General features: G+C 40.3%; 1 protein-coding gene across 1 annotated transcript in view; it reads left to right on the top strand.

Moving 5' to 3' along the window:
• Nucleotides 1–402: 402 nt before the first annotated feature.
• mdga2a (MAM domain containing glycosylphosphatidylinositol anchor 2a) overlaps nt 403–17912 on the top strand; it is a 206916-nt gene continuing 189406 nt past the window's right edge. Inside the window, exon 1 of the mRNA XM_014210233.2 lies at nt 403–1358. Coding sequence (XP_014065708.2) covers nt 1016–1358 — 343 coding nt within the window. The 5' untranslated portion in view covers nt 403–1015. The remainder of the gene's footprint in view (nt 1359–17912) is intronic.

The following is a 17912-nucleotide window of genomic DNA, read 5'->3' as shown; positions in this document are numbered from 1 at the left end:
CTGGCATATGTGAACCAGGGCCTTAAGGCTTTTCTTCACTAATCAGAACTTATGGAATACATTGGATGTATTATTACTTGATTTAGTTTTTTTGTAAAAAAAAAAATCATATAATAAGCTGTTTTAAATATGACTATGGATGTATTACTATCTCCATCAACGGTCATTTTTAATTCTGCTTCCTTGTCAATTTGAAATGAGCAGCCCTTCTAGGATGTTTTCATATGATCTGAGAAATGTTTGCTCCAAATGTAATGCTTTTATCTGTTGCATTACAGTTTTTAATGGTCAAATAGCTATTATGGCAGCCATTTGGAATTTTCCTGATAACTTGCTTCCTTTTTCAGTTTGAAATTGGCACCCCCTCTGGGATGTTTTCATATCACCTGCGGTATGTTTGTACCAAATTCCATGCTTGTATCTGCTTCATAACGTTGTTTTCGCTAAGGCCCTGGACTATGAGGAGTCATGCACTTGATGTCAGCGGGAAGCGGAGGCTTGTCGTTTCAGCGCAGTACGTAGTGCACGGCATTACTGACCATCTCTGAACCAACACTTCCTCTTCAAATAATAATTTGTACAAGACACTTTCAGATTTAAACGCGCACGTAACGACGAATCGTCGTTTGCTATTTCGAGAGACACAAACTCGAGGTTTTAGGTAACCTGCATCATGAGTCAAATACGCTTCTAAAACCGGGAATTATTATCCGCCGGGGATGGCACGTTCACGGTCTTTGGCCATAGTCCTAGCATGAACGCGTCACATCCAGCGGCTCAGTGTCAGCTTCTCGGAAAACCTTTTGCCTTGCTGTCCTCGGAACACTGTGGCAAGCCGCAAGTGGATATCAGAATGTCTTTAATCTCCGTTTAGCAATGGATGCTGCTGGAATCGGTATAAGCGTTTTCTCGAAAGAATTATCGGCGTTGCATTCTCGGTTACTTTTACAATGTCACAATCAAGGAGATCCTGTTGAGGCTTCAAAGTATGCACGGACATTGGCGATTTTGACTGATGTGCCATTTTAGGCACAACATTTATCCATTTGTTATCTATCGCTGTGAATCATTTATGCTATTACCTGCTGTCCCTGCTCCCACTGAAATATTGACAGAACCAAATGCATTTCATAGAGCATCAAATAAACATTCGTTACCCGGTGTCTCAACCAGATTTACGGTGAATCCTGGTGCGGAACCGCGGGAACTGAGTTCCGACAAGCTGCATCTCGCCTTGGGAAGAACCTATCACCATCGAAGTGGATATGTTGACATTAACGTGAAGATGGGCTTAGTTTTCGGTCTCTTGTGGCTGTTCAACATCTTTTTGGAGGGCATTCATTGCCAAGGAGTGTATGGTAAGTCAACGCATTTTTTAAATACCCAACAGCTATCATTAATACCACCAACTTGACCTTGTGAAAATTGAGTCGAATGCAAAATGTATGCTGTACGGTTCAGCTCTGTTTTCTGTAGAATTGTAAACTACAACAGGTAGCCTATGTCATCATTAAGACGGTGGCTCGCTGAAACCACAGGTGCTCTCAGGGCATTGGGCTATTCAAACCTATGGTGCATGGCTGGTTAAGGAACGCACCAGCGTAGCATTGGCACTGTTTGTGAGCGTACAAAAAAACAAAACAACGACATCTCATCGATGATGTTATTTTATTGGTCCAAACTTATATTATTCCACCACAGCGTTAGTGCGTGCAGTAAATCGACTGGCACCAACCCAAGACCGATTGCCAAGTCTCATCTACCACCCAAGGCAGCAAGAGCCTGGCAAAGGCATCAACATCGAATCTGACGTGTAGAGCTGGTGGAATTTGATGGAATCATGTATATGAATAATCCTTATTGGTATATCTAAATGTTAGAGTCTATCCAATCTGAATGGTTAGAGAAAAGGATAAATTGAATGTTGAAGGTTGGAATGTGAAAATCATTTTATATAAGCAATAATGTGATTGTGGGCCTTTAAAACCAAGACCCAGAAATGATCTTGAAATAGTTTCATTACCCCATTTTATTGCCTATTAATAATCATTAGTTCAATGTCTTTCCCAGAGACTAATACTTTTACAAGATCAGATCACTAGTATTGAGCATTTGTCCCCCCAGATTCTGTCAGATTCTCTGTCAGTCCCATGACTGCATACAGTTGAAGTCGGAAGTTTACATACACTTAGGTTGGAGTCATTAAAACTCGTTTTTCAACCACTCCACAAATTTCTTGCTAACAAACTATAGTTTTGGCAACTCGGTTACGACATCTACTTTGTGCATGACACAAGTAATTTTTTCAACAATTGTTTACAGACAGATTATTTCACTTATAACTCACTGTATCACAATTCCAGTGGGTCAGAAGTTTACATACACTAAGTTGACTGTGCCTTTAAACAGCTTGGAATTCCAGAAAATGATGTCATGGCTTTAGAAGCTTCTGATAGGCTAATTGACATCATTTGAGTCAATTGGAGGTGTACCTGTGGATGTATTTCAAGGCCTACCTTCAAACTCAGTGCCTCTTTGCTTGACATCATGGGAAAATCAAAAGAAATCAACCAAGACCTCAGAAAAAAAATGGTAGACCTCCACAAGTCTGGTTCATCCTTGTGAGCAATTTCCAAACGCCTGAAGGTACCACGTTCATCTGTACAAACAATAGTACGCAAGTATAAACACCATGGGACCACGCAGCCGTCACACCGCTCAGGAAGGAGACGCGTTCTGTCTCCTAGAGATGAATGTACTTTGGTTCGAAAAGTGAAAATCAATCCCAGAACAACAGCAAAGGACCTTGTGAAGATTCTGGAGGAAACAAGTACAAAAGTATCTATATCCACAGTAAAACGAGTTCTATATCTACATAACCTGTAAGGCTGCTCAGCAAGGAAGAAGCCACTGCTCCAAAACCGCCATAAAAAAGCCAGACTATGGTTTGCAACTGCACATGAGGACAAAGATCGTATTTTTTGGAGAAATGTCCTCTGGTCTGATGAAACAAAAATAGAACTGTTTGGCCATTATGACCATCGTTATGTTTGGAGGAAAAAGGGGGAAGCTTGCAAGCTGAAGAACACCATCCCAACCGTGAAGCACGGGGGTGGCAGCATCATGTTGTGGGGGTGCTTTGCTGCAGGAGGGACTGGTGCACTTCACAAAATAGATGGCATCATGAGGTAGGAAAATTATTTGGATATATTGAAGCAACATCTCAAGACATCAGGCAGGAAGTTAAAGCTTGTTTGCAAATGGGTCTTCCAAATGGACAATGACCACAAGCATACTTCCAAAGTTGTGGGAAAATGGCTTAAGGACAACAAAGTCAAGGTATTGGAGTGGCCATCACAAAGCCCTGACCTCAATCCTATAGAACATTTGTGGGCAGAACTGAAAAAGTGTGTGCGAGCAAGGAGGCCTACAAACCTGACTCAGTTACACCAGCTCTGCCAGGAGGAATGGGCCAAAATTCACCCAATTTATTGTGGGAAGGTTGTGGAAGGCTACTGATAAAATCATTTATATGTTTAAGCTTTTGACTAAATGATTCCACCCTGAAAATGTATAACTGAGTGATTATAAGTCTAATTCTATAACTGTGTGTGCATAGGACAAGCTAAGACTTTACTATTTAGCAATGTAAGTGAGACATTTAAGGAAAATATGAACTGTTAACAGACAGCAGACAACTTGTGACCACTGTGAAACTGATAACAGGAAGAAGGTCTCCCCACCCAGGGTAGATTATGGAACATGTTATGGAACATGTTGCAGGATATGATAAACAATGTATGTGTTGTAGAAAACTTGTAAACTGCATCGTCAATGTTAGAGAAGAGGAGGGGCATTTATATGACCAAATGTTAGGTATAAAAGGCTGTGTACATTGTATAATTGGAGAGCACTCGTGAATAAACATTCTGATTATTGTAAGCTGGGCCTGCGTCTGTTTCATTCAACCAGAATCTTACAAACTCTGGGGGGCAGACTGAGTCGTTTAATTGAAGTTCAGTTTATGGACATTGGGATTGAAAATTCTCGTAACAGCAACCCAAAACGTTTGACCCAAGTTAAACAATTTAAAGGCAATGCAACCAAATACTAATTGAGTGTATGTAAACTTCTGACCCACTGGGAATGTGATGAAAGAAATAAAAGCTGAAATAAATCATTCTCTCTACTATTATTCTGACATTTCACATTCTTAAAATAAAGTGGTGATCCTAACTGACCTAAAACAGGGAATTTTTACTAGGATTAAATGTCAGGAATTGTGAAAAACTGAGTTTAAATGTATTTAGCTAAGGTGTATGTAAACTTCTGACTTCAATTGTATGTTGTGCCATATTTGATCCACTGTTTAACTTAATGCATGATCGAAACCATAGGGTGGCCAATAGCCAGAGTTGGGAATGAATCAGGAGCCCTGCCTATGGTTATGGGGTGAGTCGAGTGTACTGTCACCTGTGCCATAAAGGTTCAGACCTCTTGGCATTGGCTGTCGTCCACTCAGATACAGGGAGTCTACACTATTCCCCGTCTTAAGAAGTTCCCCATACACAAACCCCAATGCAAACGGGGGAATACTTTTAACAAAGGCCTGCGAGGCTTTCAGGATTATTCTGCCACATGTAGCAGTTGATGGAGAACAGCTGGACCACAGCTTGAATCAGCTTTTCTCTGGGTACAGGTTGAGGACACTAGAAAAAGTTCCAGACCTTTTGACCAAGGCTGTAGTATACATTGCTCACCCAGCAGCATTGTTTTGCCATATGTTACACGTGACCCAACCTTTATGAGGGGTTTTCTACTGGGATATGACAGACGCCATATGGTGTTGCTTAAAGGAAAGATTATATGTTATTCTACGGGAAACATCCAAATTAGAGGAAAATGTACAACGCTATTTCTTATAGCTTCCGGTGGTTATTGGTGCATTTTTAATGTACGTCTATAATAGGAATATAGCACCATAATAACATCAGGCCAAATTGGCATAACAGCAAACCCACTTAGGATGTACAGTAGTGGGTCTACATGACTTAGGATGTACAGTAATGGGTCTACATGACTTAGGATGTACAGTAGTGGGTCTACATGACTTAGGATGTACAGTGATGGGTCTACATGACTTAGGATGTACAGTGATGGGTCTACATGACTTAGGATGTACAGTAATGGGTCTACATGACTTAGGATGTACAGTAGTGGGTCTACATGACTTAGGATGTACAGTAGTGGGTCTACATGACTTAGGATGTACAGTGATGGGTCTACATGACTTAGGATGTACAGTAATGGGTCTACATGACTTAGGATGTACAGTAGTGGGTCTACATGACTTATGGTTGTGATTGGTCTTTTTCCCTTGACGTCCCTTTTGACTACTCACCCATAAGATCTACAAAGCATTAGCTCTGGAAGACTTCTCAAATACTAGCCACAACTGGGTCATTCTCACGAAACTGACATTTGACCCCAAAATTTACTTTTTTTATTTAATAATTATTCTGCATATTTTTTTTATCAAATATTATGCATTTGACCACAATTTCCACAACTACCAACACAAAAAGGATCATCACCGCAACAGTTTTCAAGTTCCAAAAAGTAATGAACAAATCACTTTCTAGTATTTTTTTAACATTGCTCCCCTAATGAAAAGGCCTGAGTTAAACATTACTCTGAAAATGTCATTATTATGATGTATTTTGTAATTTCTCATTATTGTAACACAACCTTTTGTTGTTGTTGTCATAATCACTGTTTAACTTGTTGCATGTTATTTTTTAATTGTATCGATTTTCACACATTTGGATAAAGAACAAAAGTCACACTATCCGATTAAGCCAAAATTGCTTGTTTTATTTTTTTTATTATTTCCTAAATATTGGTGAAATACGGTAATGATGAGCAGGTATCAGAGATGAGACTGCGTGTTTTGATTATGTGTGTGCATAGTTTGGCATGAACGTTTTTACTGATTTGTATCAGTTTGCCATTATACAAAAATCACTGATCTTAATGCAATTTATTAAAGTACTGTAGTTTAATGCATTTATTTTCAAGTCAAAAGTGGACCTAAATGTAACAAAGTTAATACTTCATCCAAGGTTTTTACAAGTAATATTGGTGTATTCGGACGTGAATATTTGTGTTGTAAGGTATTTTTAGATGTATTTCTGGATTGAATGGGATCTTATGGGCAAACTGCATAACACAAAATGCATATAAAGAATATAAATATGTGAGATATGGATCAAAAACTGGGATATCAAACAACAGTATATGTAAGTGTGAAAACAGCTCCTACTTTAAGTGGTGGGGTTGCTCTTTGCTGAAACCCAAACTGCTGATTGCGGCTTAAAGCAAGTTAAATGGCCTTCCCTGTGGCACAGTTGGTAGAGCATGGTGTTTGCAACACCAGCATGGTGTGTGCAACACCAGGGTTGTGGGTTTGATTCCCACAGGGGGCCAGTACAAAAAAATTAAATTTAAATTGCATGAAATGAAAATGAAATGTATGTATTCACTACTGTAAGTCGCTCTGGATAAGAGCGTCTGCTAAATTACTAAAATGTTAAATGGGGTTTATACAACACATATTTCTTAACAAACCCTACTTAATCATATAACAGTTTTTTTTTTAAACCAAAAATCTATACAATAGGTTTAGGGAGTGGACCTAGTAAATAAATGAAGTTACCAGCAGAGCACAACCATTGACTACGCATTTGAATTAGCTTATTATCATTACCTAATTTAAGGTTTTCATTACCGAAACAGACCTAAAAATAACGTGGTAATGAGAAATTTGTGTTTCGGTAATGAGAGGCCCTTAGGTCAATCTGTAAATAATAGGAGGCACATTATTGTGAGTCAGCAAACAATTGACCACTTCACTAAAGCCCATTATTGCCTCCATGTTGTTAAGGTAATGGTTGTCTGACTTTTTCCCAAATTGAGCTTTTTATCCATTTCGGTAATGAGAAGGCCAAGTGGGGTAAAGGGGTGTTTAAGAATAAGAACCTCATTCTGAAGGTAAATAAGCAAATAAATTAACTTCACTTGTGCTCATCTAAGGACTACTCTAGATGATGCATCATGGGTGAATCTAATTTAATTTTAAACATTTATTGGAGTTTTTACATGAACTTTAAAAAGTGTTACGGTAATGAGACCCATGTCCACAGACACTGTGTTTTTACGTAATAAATATTATAGTTTAATGTAAACTTCAACTAGTATACAATTTGTATGATTAATGGACAAACTACAGCAACATATGTTGTGTTTTATTCAAATAAATTAGGTTTTTCTAAAGTAAAATTTTATAAAATGATTCAATAATTTATTTCAGACACATTTTGGTAATGACAATTTGTGGTGAAAATGTACAGACTTCAAGCGGAAAATGTAAAATGTATTTAAAATAACACACTTTGCCAAAAACGAGACATCTTAGTCTTCCGAATGAGAGTTGATTTTTGCAGATGCATCATGGGGTATGTTACTCAATTTGCTACAGACATAAAACTGGTTTCATGAGAATCACCCAACTGCTGTTGGTCACATATGGTGTTACAGTACTAGGTTTAGCCGTGTTTATGCAATATTGTGCCCTTGGAGGACTTACAGTACACGTCTTTAGAAGCAGTACCAGGCCAACACAGAAATTAGTCAGTGTTTGAATCAATCAGTTCATTGATATTTTCCAACTCGTTCCCCACAGCTTATTCATCCACCACATTTTATATTGGGCAACATTGCTGATAGATTAGGCTACTTTGGCAATGCAGTTTTATTTTTTGTCAATACATAAAGAGGGTTTGTAGGTTTGCCACATTGTTACTGTCTGCACGTCTTTATCTGTAGGCAACTGTTTGCCAAGATAAAGGTTTATGTGATCAAATTCTCTAACTGTCATTAACGACAAACTTCAGGTATTAATACAGTATAGTGTACCGAACGTTTCTGGAGGAACATTATACTGTCAGTATCTTTTCCGTCACAGCCAAGACCAAACATTAATACTCACTGCTCGGCCTCTAATTACAATATTACTGCTTTGAAATTTCCCCCTGCATAGTAATTTCGATGGATTCAGAGGCTTTGACTGATAATGGTAAACCTCACTACTTTCATTTGGTTGATCTGAAAGCAGGTTTACCTTTGATCAGCCTTTTTCTTATACTGTGACAGTAGGCATACATCATGTACATTTGCTGCTGACAATGATTTAATTGCAGCTCACATTAAATGCCGTAAATCAAATAAATCTCTGCAGCATTAAAATATAGTTGCATAGCTTTCCGTTTCTTTCAATGTTTTTGAAGTCTACAAAATATTGAAAATGGCGTAGACACGAAATTTACTTCTAAGCTATTCAAATTAATGCTGATTTGCGAAAAATTCATACATTTTTTGTTGTTGCCTTTTCTTAAGTTCTTAGTTCCTCATCCAATTCTCTTGGATCCGGGCCCTCTCATTCCCTAGCAGTGTGAACCATATTCAAATGAGTCTTCTCTCACCCACCTGCTTCTCTCTATTCTACAGATCCTCAGAAGGGTAGACTTTATCCATGGGTCAGATACAGTGTAGCCTCAGCTTCAGGCTTCCTACACTTGGGAGTATGGTAACACAAGACTAGATACTGTGTTACTGAATAAAGGCAGGTCAAATTCATTCAGATTTTTCTACACAAACATATGCCCACATCTTCAATCCTTTTTCATGATGATGTCGCCTCTGCCTCATGGAATCGACACGAACTTGTAACCACGAGCCGCAGAGATACCCGATTCCCCAGTCACATTCAGTTAGTTAATCGCCTTGGGAACACACTGCAACAAACAGAAGTAAACGCTGCTATGTGGAGCATTCGGCTCAGTTCAAGTAACGATAAGGCATTTCTCGAAGGCATACGATCAGTCTGCAGTCTTTCAGTGGGTGGTGTGAACATTGACCCCTGAGCCTGAATGCTTCAAGTCATTCTTCCATGCTTTAACACAGTATATTATGCTGTTGGTGCAGCAGTAGGGTACTGTAGGTTCAACCATCTGCAGACCAGAGAATAAAAAATGTCCCAGTGATCATTTTCATGAATCATTTAGCTGTGATGAGGCGGTAATGTACTTTAGTTACAGTACACTACCGCAGAATAATATACTTCACAGGACAAACAATCGTTCCATCCTTCCTTTCGCTAGCCTCTGCAAACAAAAATAGTCATTGTTCACAGAGAAAAGTGTATTTTTATAGCGGCTGCTGCCATTAGATTTTATTATTAAGACACTTGTCCCATCTCGAGCATGCATTGCTCAGCATTACAGGGACTGCTGTGATTAAAATGACTTGTGATGCTGGGTCAGTGAAAGCAACAATGCATATACTGTACTAGGGGTTAATCCCATCGCTCGGGGATCAGGCCGGATGACGTCAGGTCACTGTTTGACGTCAGTCCCAACGAGAACAGCTGACTTTGCACAGCGACAGACAAGAGGGAAACCTCTAGGATCCCTAAGAGCTTAAGAACAGAATGCTGGAACAGCTGAGGCTCGTACAAATAACCGGAACTGTGTCCAAACAGTATTGATTGTCTTTAAAATACTCTTTGAGCATTTGATTGAGCCTTCCTTGGGAGTGCCAGATGGACAGGGTTTGCATTTCTGAGACCGTTCGTTCCATTGAGCCAGCCAAGCTCAATCAAGCACAGCTAGAAAACACAGCTAGAAAACAAATACTATTTGACCCCATGCAGGTCTGCAAATAACCTGTGTAGATAAAGATGATTGCTGCACTTTTCGTAACGTGGTTTTCCACAGTGCTTGTTCACGCTGTCCACTGAAGAGAAGCCAAGCTTTGAAATAGATATTTCTGTGATATTGAGAGGTGATTGGAGGTTGAGATCACAGTACCCATTATACTAAGTAGATTTTTTTCCCGCTGACTATTTATTTTAATTTGGAATGAAATTACTGTATGAGCAGCTCTGAGCGTTGGTATCTTCACCATCGTTACTTTGAGCATAAGAAGCCACCTGATAGGCTAACGGCGAGGTCAAGACAGGAATAAAAGTGACAGTTCGACAGGGTGAATTTCAGTAGCATTTTGAGGATTATCTGACTCACAATGAAAAGTCTCCATAATTCATTGTAATGTAATAATATACTGCTCAAAAAAATAAAGGGAACACTTAAACAACACATCCTAGATCTGAATGAAATAAATAATCTTATTAAATACTTTTTTCTTTACATAGTTGAATGTGCTGACAACAAAATCACACAAACATAATCAATGGAAATCCAATTTATCAACCCATGGATGTCTGGATTTGGAGTCACACTCAAAATTAAAGTGGAAAACCACACTACAGGCTGATCCAACTTTGATGTAATGTCCTTAAAACAAGTCAAAATGAGGCTCAGTAGTGTGTGTGGCCTCCACGTGCCTGTATGACCTCCCTACAATGCCTGGGCATGCTCCTGATGAGGTGGCGGATGGTCTCCTGAGGGATCTCCTCCCAGACCTGGACTAAAGCATCCGCCAACTCCTGGACAGTCTGTGGTGCAACGTGGCGTTGGTGGATGGAGCGAGACATGATGTCCCAGATGTGCTCAATTGGATTCAGGTCTGGGGAACGGGCGGGCCAGTCCATAGCATCAATGCCTTCCTCTTGCAGGAACTTCTGACACACTCCAGCCACATGAGGTCTAGCATTGTCTTGCATTAGGAGGAACCCAGGGCCAACCGCACCAGCATATGGTCTCACAAGGGGTCTGAGGATCTCATCTCGGTACCTAATGGCAGTCAGGCTACCTCTGGCGAGCACATGGAGGGCTGTGCGGCCCCCCAAAGAAATGCCACCCCACACCATGACTGACCCACCGCCAAACCGGTCATGCTGGAGGATGTTGCAGGCAGCAGAACGTTCTCCACGGCGTCTCCAGACTTTGTCACGTCTGTCACATGCTCAGTGTGAACCTGCTTTCCTCTGTGAAGAGCACAGAGCGCCAGTGGCGAATTTGCCAATCTTGGTGTTCTCTGGCAAATGCCAAACGTCCTGCACAGTGTTGGGCTGTAAGCACAACCCCCACCTGTGGACGTCGGGCCCTCATACCACCATCATGGAGTCTGTTTCTGACCGTTTGAGCAGACACATGCACATTTGTGGCCTGCTGGAGGTCATTTTGCAGGGCTCTGGCAGTGCTCCTCCTGCTCCTCCTTGCACAAAGGCGGAGGTAGCGGTCCTGCTGCTGGGTTGTTGCCCTCCTACGGCCTCCTCCACGTCTCCTGATGTACTGGCCTGTCTCCTGGTAGCGCCTCCATGCTCTGGACACTACGCTGACAGACACAGCATACCTTCTTGCCACAGCTCGCATTGATGTGCCATCCTGGATGAGCTGCACTACCTGAGCCACTTGTGTGGGTTGTCGACTCCGTCTCATGCTACCACTAGAGTGAAAGCACCGCCAGCATTCAAAAGTGACCAAAACATCAGCCAGGAAGCATAGGAACTGAGAAGTGGTCTGTGGTCCACACCTGCAGAACCACTCCTTTATTGGGGGTGTCTTGCTAATTGCCTATAATTTCCACCTGTTGTCTATTCCATTTGCACAACAGCATGTGAAATGTATTGTCATTCAGTGTTGCTTTCTAAGTGGACAGTTTGATTTCACAGAAGTGTGATTGACTTGGAGTTGCATTGTGTTGTTTAAGTGTTCCCTTTATTTTTTTGAGCAGTGTATATATTTTTATTTTCCCCTCTGTTTCCCAGCTAATTATCATCTGCTAAAGAGTCAAGATTGTTGTGATACACAGTTACATAACCACAGATATGAATTACTTTATTATACGGATGGTTGGAACATGGAAAATAGGTCTCTTACACAACCTTATTTTCACCACATCTTGGCATTTACATTGTTTTGCATTCACATCCCTCTCATTGACTGAAATATTGTTGGATGTATTACATATAGGACATTATATATTTTATGATAGGATAGAGTAGAATATATTGCATGTAAGGACAACTACAGCAGTTTCTTGACAGACAGTGATATTGTGTGACTTAATGTATCTGCTCATTTGTCCCGCGTTAATCTGCACTGCCCACATAATGGCATTCTTTGGCCTTAGGAAGCCATCTGCCAGAGAGAGAGTGCTGGATGTTTTATCAACACACACAGATTAGGCAAATGCTCGGTTCACAGAGCACTGGAGAGGCCAGTTACAGATGAGGAAAAACTGAAGCCCTCTCAATTAAGTGGAAAAGCTACTATCTTTCCGCGGGTTCAGTGTTCGACTGCTGATTTGCACTAAGAGAGTCCGACACTGATATTCTGTTGACATTAGAAGATCTTTTTTTGGTTTCGTTGCCACACAATGCCAAACACTTGAATTAGTCACATGGTCCATATGGTCCAAATTGAGTATATGAACAAAAATCTAAATGCAACATGTAAAGTGTTGGTCCCATGTTTCATGAGCTGAAATGGGGATGAGGGTGCTGAGGAGTATTTCTCTGTATTTCTGTCTGTAATAAAGCCCTTTCGTGGGGAAAAAAAAATATCATTCTGATTGGCTGGGCCTGGCTCCCCAGTGGGTGTCCCTATGCCCACCCATGGCTGCACCCCTGCCCAGTCATGTGAAATACATATATTCAGGCTTAATGAATTTATTTCAATTGACTGATTTCCTTATATGAACTGTAACTCAGTAAAACGTAGAAATTGTTGCAAGTTGCGTTTTTATATTTTTGTTCAGTTTATTATTATTTATCAGTTGAACATGATAAATCTGAGTCATTTATCCCATTGACAGTACCTATTGTTAACATCTCTCTCCAAGGGGACAATCTCTGACAGTGGCTATATGAGTTTAAAAATGAATTGAAGGTGACAGATAGCAGATTTGTGCAAAAATACACAACTCTTTTGTGACTGTCAGTTTAAGCCTTTGTGGGATAGTTCTGTATGGCACTGTATTTACAATATATAGATATATCATGTCACATGGTATATGATATTTGTGACTTGCCTGGACAAGAATGAAATAGCCACAGCTGGTACTGCCATTGGACATCTTAGGATAGCAGAATCAGTGATTTATCCCATGGGTTTAAGGAGATGCACTGTCCATTTCCACTGCTGTGTCCTCCGGAGAGAGTGGGCCTGTGTAACATTGAGTGGTGAGGCTTGGCCGGCAGCCTGGCCTGCTTCTTTTCCAGCTCGCCTTCTTCCTGTTATTACCCTCATTACGCAGAGGACACCTCCTCACCGCTCACGCACCAGAGGGTGGAGAAATCAGTCATCCTCACATCTGGAGGCCACCAGTTAAAGCCAAAGATTATTATTGGCTGGCTTTGCACAGTACTGTGGTTCTGATAAACCCTACGGCAATGGGTTCTGCATGCATTATTGATAGACAAACATGAACATACATGGCTACATTAGTACATATAGTACAGTGCCTTCAGAAAGTATTCAAACCCCTTGATTTATTCCACATTTTGTTGTTACAGCCTGAATTCAACATAGATTAAATATATATGTTTTCTCACCATTCTACACACAATACCCCATAATGACAAAGTGAAAACATGTTTTTAGACATTTTAGCAAATGTATTGAAAATGAAATGAAGAAATATCTCATTTATATACATTGGGGGGAAAAAAGTATTTGATCCCCTGCTGATTTTGTACGTTTGCCTACTGACAAAGAAATGATCAGTCTATAATTGTAATGGTAGGTTTATTTGAATAGTGAGAGACAGAATAACAACAAAAAAAATCCAGAAAAACACATGTCAAAAATGTTATAAAATGATTTGCATTTTGATGAGGGAAATAAGTATTTGACCCCTCTGCAAAACATGAGTTAGTACTTTATGGCAAAACCCTTGTTGGCAATCACAGAGGTCAGACGTTTCTTGTAGTTGGCCACCGGGTTTGCACAGGAGGGATTTTGTCCCACTCCTCTTTGCAGATCTTCTCCAAGTCATTAAGGTTTCGAGGCTGATGTTTAGCAACTCGAACCTTGAGCTCCCTCAACAGATTTTCTATGGGATTAAGGTCTGGAGACTGGCTAGGCCACTCTAGGACCTTAATGTGCTTCTTCTTGAGCCACTCCTTTGTTGCCTTGGCCGTGTGTTTTGGGTCATTGTCATGCTGGAATACCCATCCACGACCCATTTTCAATGCCCTGGCTGAGATTTGACAGTACATGGCCCCGTAAAATGATGCGGTGAAGTTGTCCTGTCCCCTTAGCAGAAAAACACCCCCAAAGCATAATGTTTCCACCTCCATGTTTGACGGTGGAGATGGTGTTCTTGGGGTCATAGGCAGCATTCCTCCTCCTCCAAACAGGGCGAGTTGAGTTGATGCCAAAGAGCTCCATTTTGGTCTCATCTGACCACAACACTTTCACCCAGTTGTCCTCTGAATCATTCAGATGTTCATTGGCAAACTTCAGACGGGCATGTATATGTATTCTTGAGCAGGCGGACCTTGCGGGCGCTGCAGGATTTCAGTCCTTCACGGCGTAGTGTGTTACCAATTGTTTTCTTGGTGACTATGGTCCCAGCTGCCTTGAGATCATTGACAAGATCCTCCCGTGTAGTTCTGGGCTGATTCCTCACCGTTCTCATGATCATTGCAACTCCACGAGGTGAGATCTCGCATGGAGCCCCAGGCCGAGGGATATTGACAGTTCTTTTGTGTTTCTTCCATTTGCGAATAATCGCACCAACTGTTGTCATCTTCTCACCAAGCTGCTTGGCGATGGTCTTGTAGCCCATTCCAGCCTTGTGTAGGTCTACAGACTTGTCCCTGACATCCTTGGAGAGCTCTTTGGTCTTGGCCATGGTGGAGAGTTTGGAATCTGATTGATTGATTGCTTCTGTAGACAGGTGTCTTTTTTACAGGTAACAAGCTGCGGTTAGGAGCACTCCCTTTAAGAGTGTGCTCCTAATCTCAGCTCGTTACCTGTATAAAAGACAGCTGGGAGCCAGAAATCTTTCTGATTGAGAGGGGGTCAAATACTTATTTCCCTCATTAAAATGCAAATCAATTTATAACATTTTTGACATGCGTTTTTCTCGATATTTTTGTTGTTATTCTGTCTCTCACTGTTCAAATAAACCTACCATTAAAATTATAGACTGATCCTTTCTTTATCAGTGGGCAAACGTACAAAATCAGCAGGGGATCAAATACTTTTTTCCCCCACTGTAAGTATTCACACCCCTGAGTCAATACATGTTAGAATCACCTTTGGCAGCAATTACAGCTGTGAGTCTTTCTGGGTAAGTCTCTAAGAGCTTTGCACTCCTGGATTATATAATATTTGCATATTATTATTTTTAATATTCTTCAAGCTCTGTCAAGTTGGTTGTTGATCATTGCTAGACAGCCATTTTCAAGTCTGGCCATAGACTTTCAAGACAATTTAAGTCAAAACTGTAACTAGGCCATTCAGGAGAATTCAATGTCATCTTGGTAAGCAACTCCAGTGTAGATTTGGCCTTGTGTTTTAGGTTATTGTCCTGCTGAAAGGTGAATTTGTCTCCCTGTGTGTGTTGGAAAGCAGATTGAACAAGTTTTTCCTTTAGGATTTTGCCTGCTCTAACCTCTATTCAATTTCTTATTATCATAAAAAAAACTCCCTTGCCAATGACAAGCATACCCATAACATGATGCAGCCACCACCATGCTTGAAATATGAAGAGTGTTACTCAGTGATGTGTTGTGTTGGATTTGCCCCAAACATAACGCTTTGTATTCAGAACATAAAGTAGATTTCTTTGCCACATTTTTTGCTGTTTTACTTTAGTGCCTTGTTGCAAACAGGATGCATGTTTTAGAATATTTTTATTCTGTACAGGATTCTTTATTTTCACTCTCAATTAGGTTTGCATTGTGGAGTAACTATAATGTTGTTGTTCCATCTTCAGTTTTCTCCTATCACAGCCATTACACTCTGTAACTGTTTTAAAGTCACCATTGGCCTCATTGTGAAATCCCTGAGCGGTTTCCTTCCTCTCCGGCAACTGAGTTCAGGAGGATGCCTGTATCTTTGTAGTGACTGGGTGTATTGATACACCATCCAAAGTGTAATTAATAACTTCACCATGTTCAAAGGGATTTCCGATGTCTGACTTTTTTTTCACCCATCTACCAATAAGTGCCCTTCTTTGCGAGGCATTGGAAAACCTCCCAGGTCTTTGTGGTTGAATCTGTGTTTGAAATTCACTGCTCGACTGAGGGACCTTACAGATAATTGTATGTGTGGGGTACAGAGATGAGGTAGTCATTCAAAAGATCATGTTAAACACTATTATTGCACACAGAGTGAGTCCATGCAACTTATTGTGTGACTTGTTAAGCAAATGTTTACTCCTGAAGTTATTTAGGCTTATTTAGGAGATTATTAATTATTGACTCAAGACATTTCAGATTTTTTTTTTTTTTTCAAAAAACATATTTCCACTTTGACAATATGTGTAGGCCAGTGACCACCAAAAATCTTTATGAAATCAATTTAAATTCAGACTGTAACACAACAAGATGTGGAAAAAGTCAAGGGGTGTGAATACTTTCTGAAGGCACTGTATGTTGGCATTGCTGTATTATACACGATAAGGCATATTTATTCAGCCAGTAATACTTTCCCTCTGATTGTGTTTGATCTAGTGTTATTTGTACCTTCCATGTCAAAACGTGATATTTTTTATCCTGCTTATATTTTCAACTGCAGAAACTGTTAACTTTGCAGATTTCCTACAGCATCATATCATTCGATGCTCATAAAGAATTCCCCTTGGGTGTAGTAGTGTCCATGATCTTATGAGAAGGAGTTGGGATACCTAAATATTGTTGATGTAGTCCTCGAGCAGCGTCTGTGTCATCTATTATTAATGCTTATATTAAAAGTCTTTGGGAGGCATCCACCCGTGACGGTACTGTTCCTTTACAAAGGCAGATTCGAGCTTGTCCAGAGAAACAATGTTTTCAGAGCATATACCATCATATCAATCCAATCAATATCACTTAAAGGTGCTGTGTAAAGCTTCCCATCAACCAGCCGATACGTAAAAAACCTTCATAATCTTACTAATATGATGGACAGATGCTTCAACGAAATTCGGTTCTCAGTTTTGTATTTGTTTTTGTTCGGTCTATATTTTTGTTGCATTTCTAATCCATTTTACTACACCGGTTAGAAAATGGGAAGGTTAAGTAATAACACAGACGACTACTGTATATATATATATATAATTTAAAAAAAATATTGTTATGTCACTGCTTTTACTATTATGCCAAAAAGGAAGTGCTGCTTATGATGACGGGACGTTGGAGCCAACCTCTCTAGAATCAGGATAATCCCAAACTTTAGGATCAGGAGGATATCAAGCTTTACATTTAAAACCCAGAAAAAGCTACGTCAGCATTGAACTTGGATATGTAACATACTGTTTCTCAGAATGGATATGGAATTATTGACTGTTCTGATTCCCGAGGAATAAATACAACTTTATAAGGTACAAGCATCAGAACTACAGAACCAACATTTTTTACATGAACATGATGATACAAAGAGCTGTAGCTCTTTAGTACTGTCCACAACCTTGCTAAAACCCTTACAGTACAACACAGTTGCATTCTACAGAGCCTTACTCTGACGAAGAATGAAACATGTAGGTGGCTGTTGTTTTGGGAAGTCGGGGGTGCAGGAGGGGGACAGGGAGAGCAGGTAGCTGCCTATTGGCTATTCAGCAGCCTGTTGGTCTTGGGGTAGGAGCTATTGGCCAGTCTGACAGTTTTTGCCATGATACTCCTATACAGTGATGTAGGTGGGGAGAACAGGCCATGGTTCCAGTGGCTGAGGTCCTTGATG

This window comes from Salmo salar, chromosome ssa01 (genome assembly GCF_905237065.1).
Source record: "Salmo salar chromosome ssa01, Ssal_v3.1, whole genome shotgun sequence".
Taxonomy (NCBI): Eukaryota; Metazoa; Chordata; class Actinopteri; order Salmoniformes; family Salmonidae; genus Salmo; species Salmo salar.
This window is presented reverse-complemented; position numbering and strand designations above follow the sequence as displayed.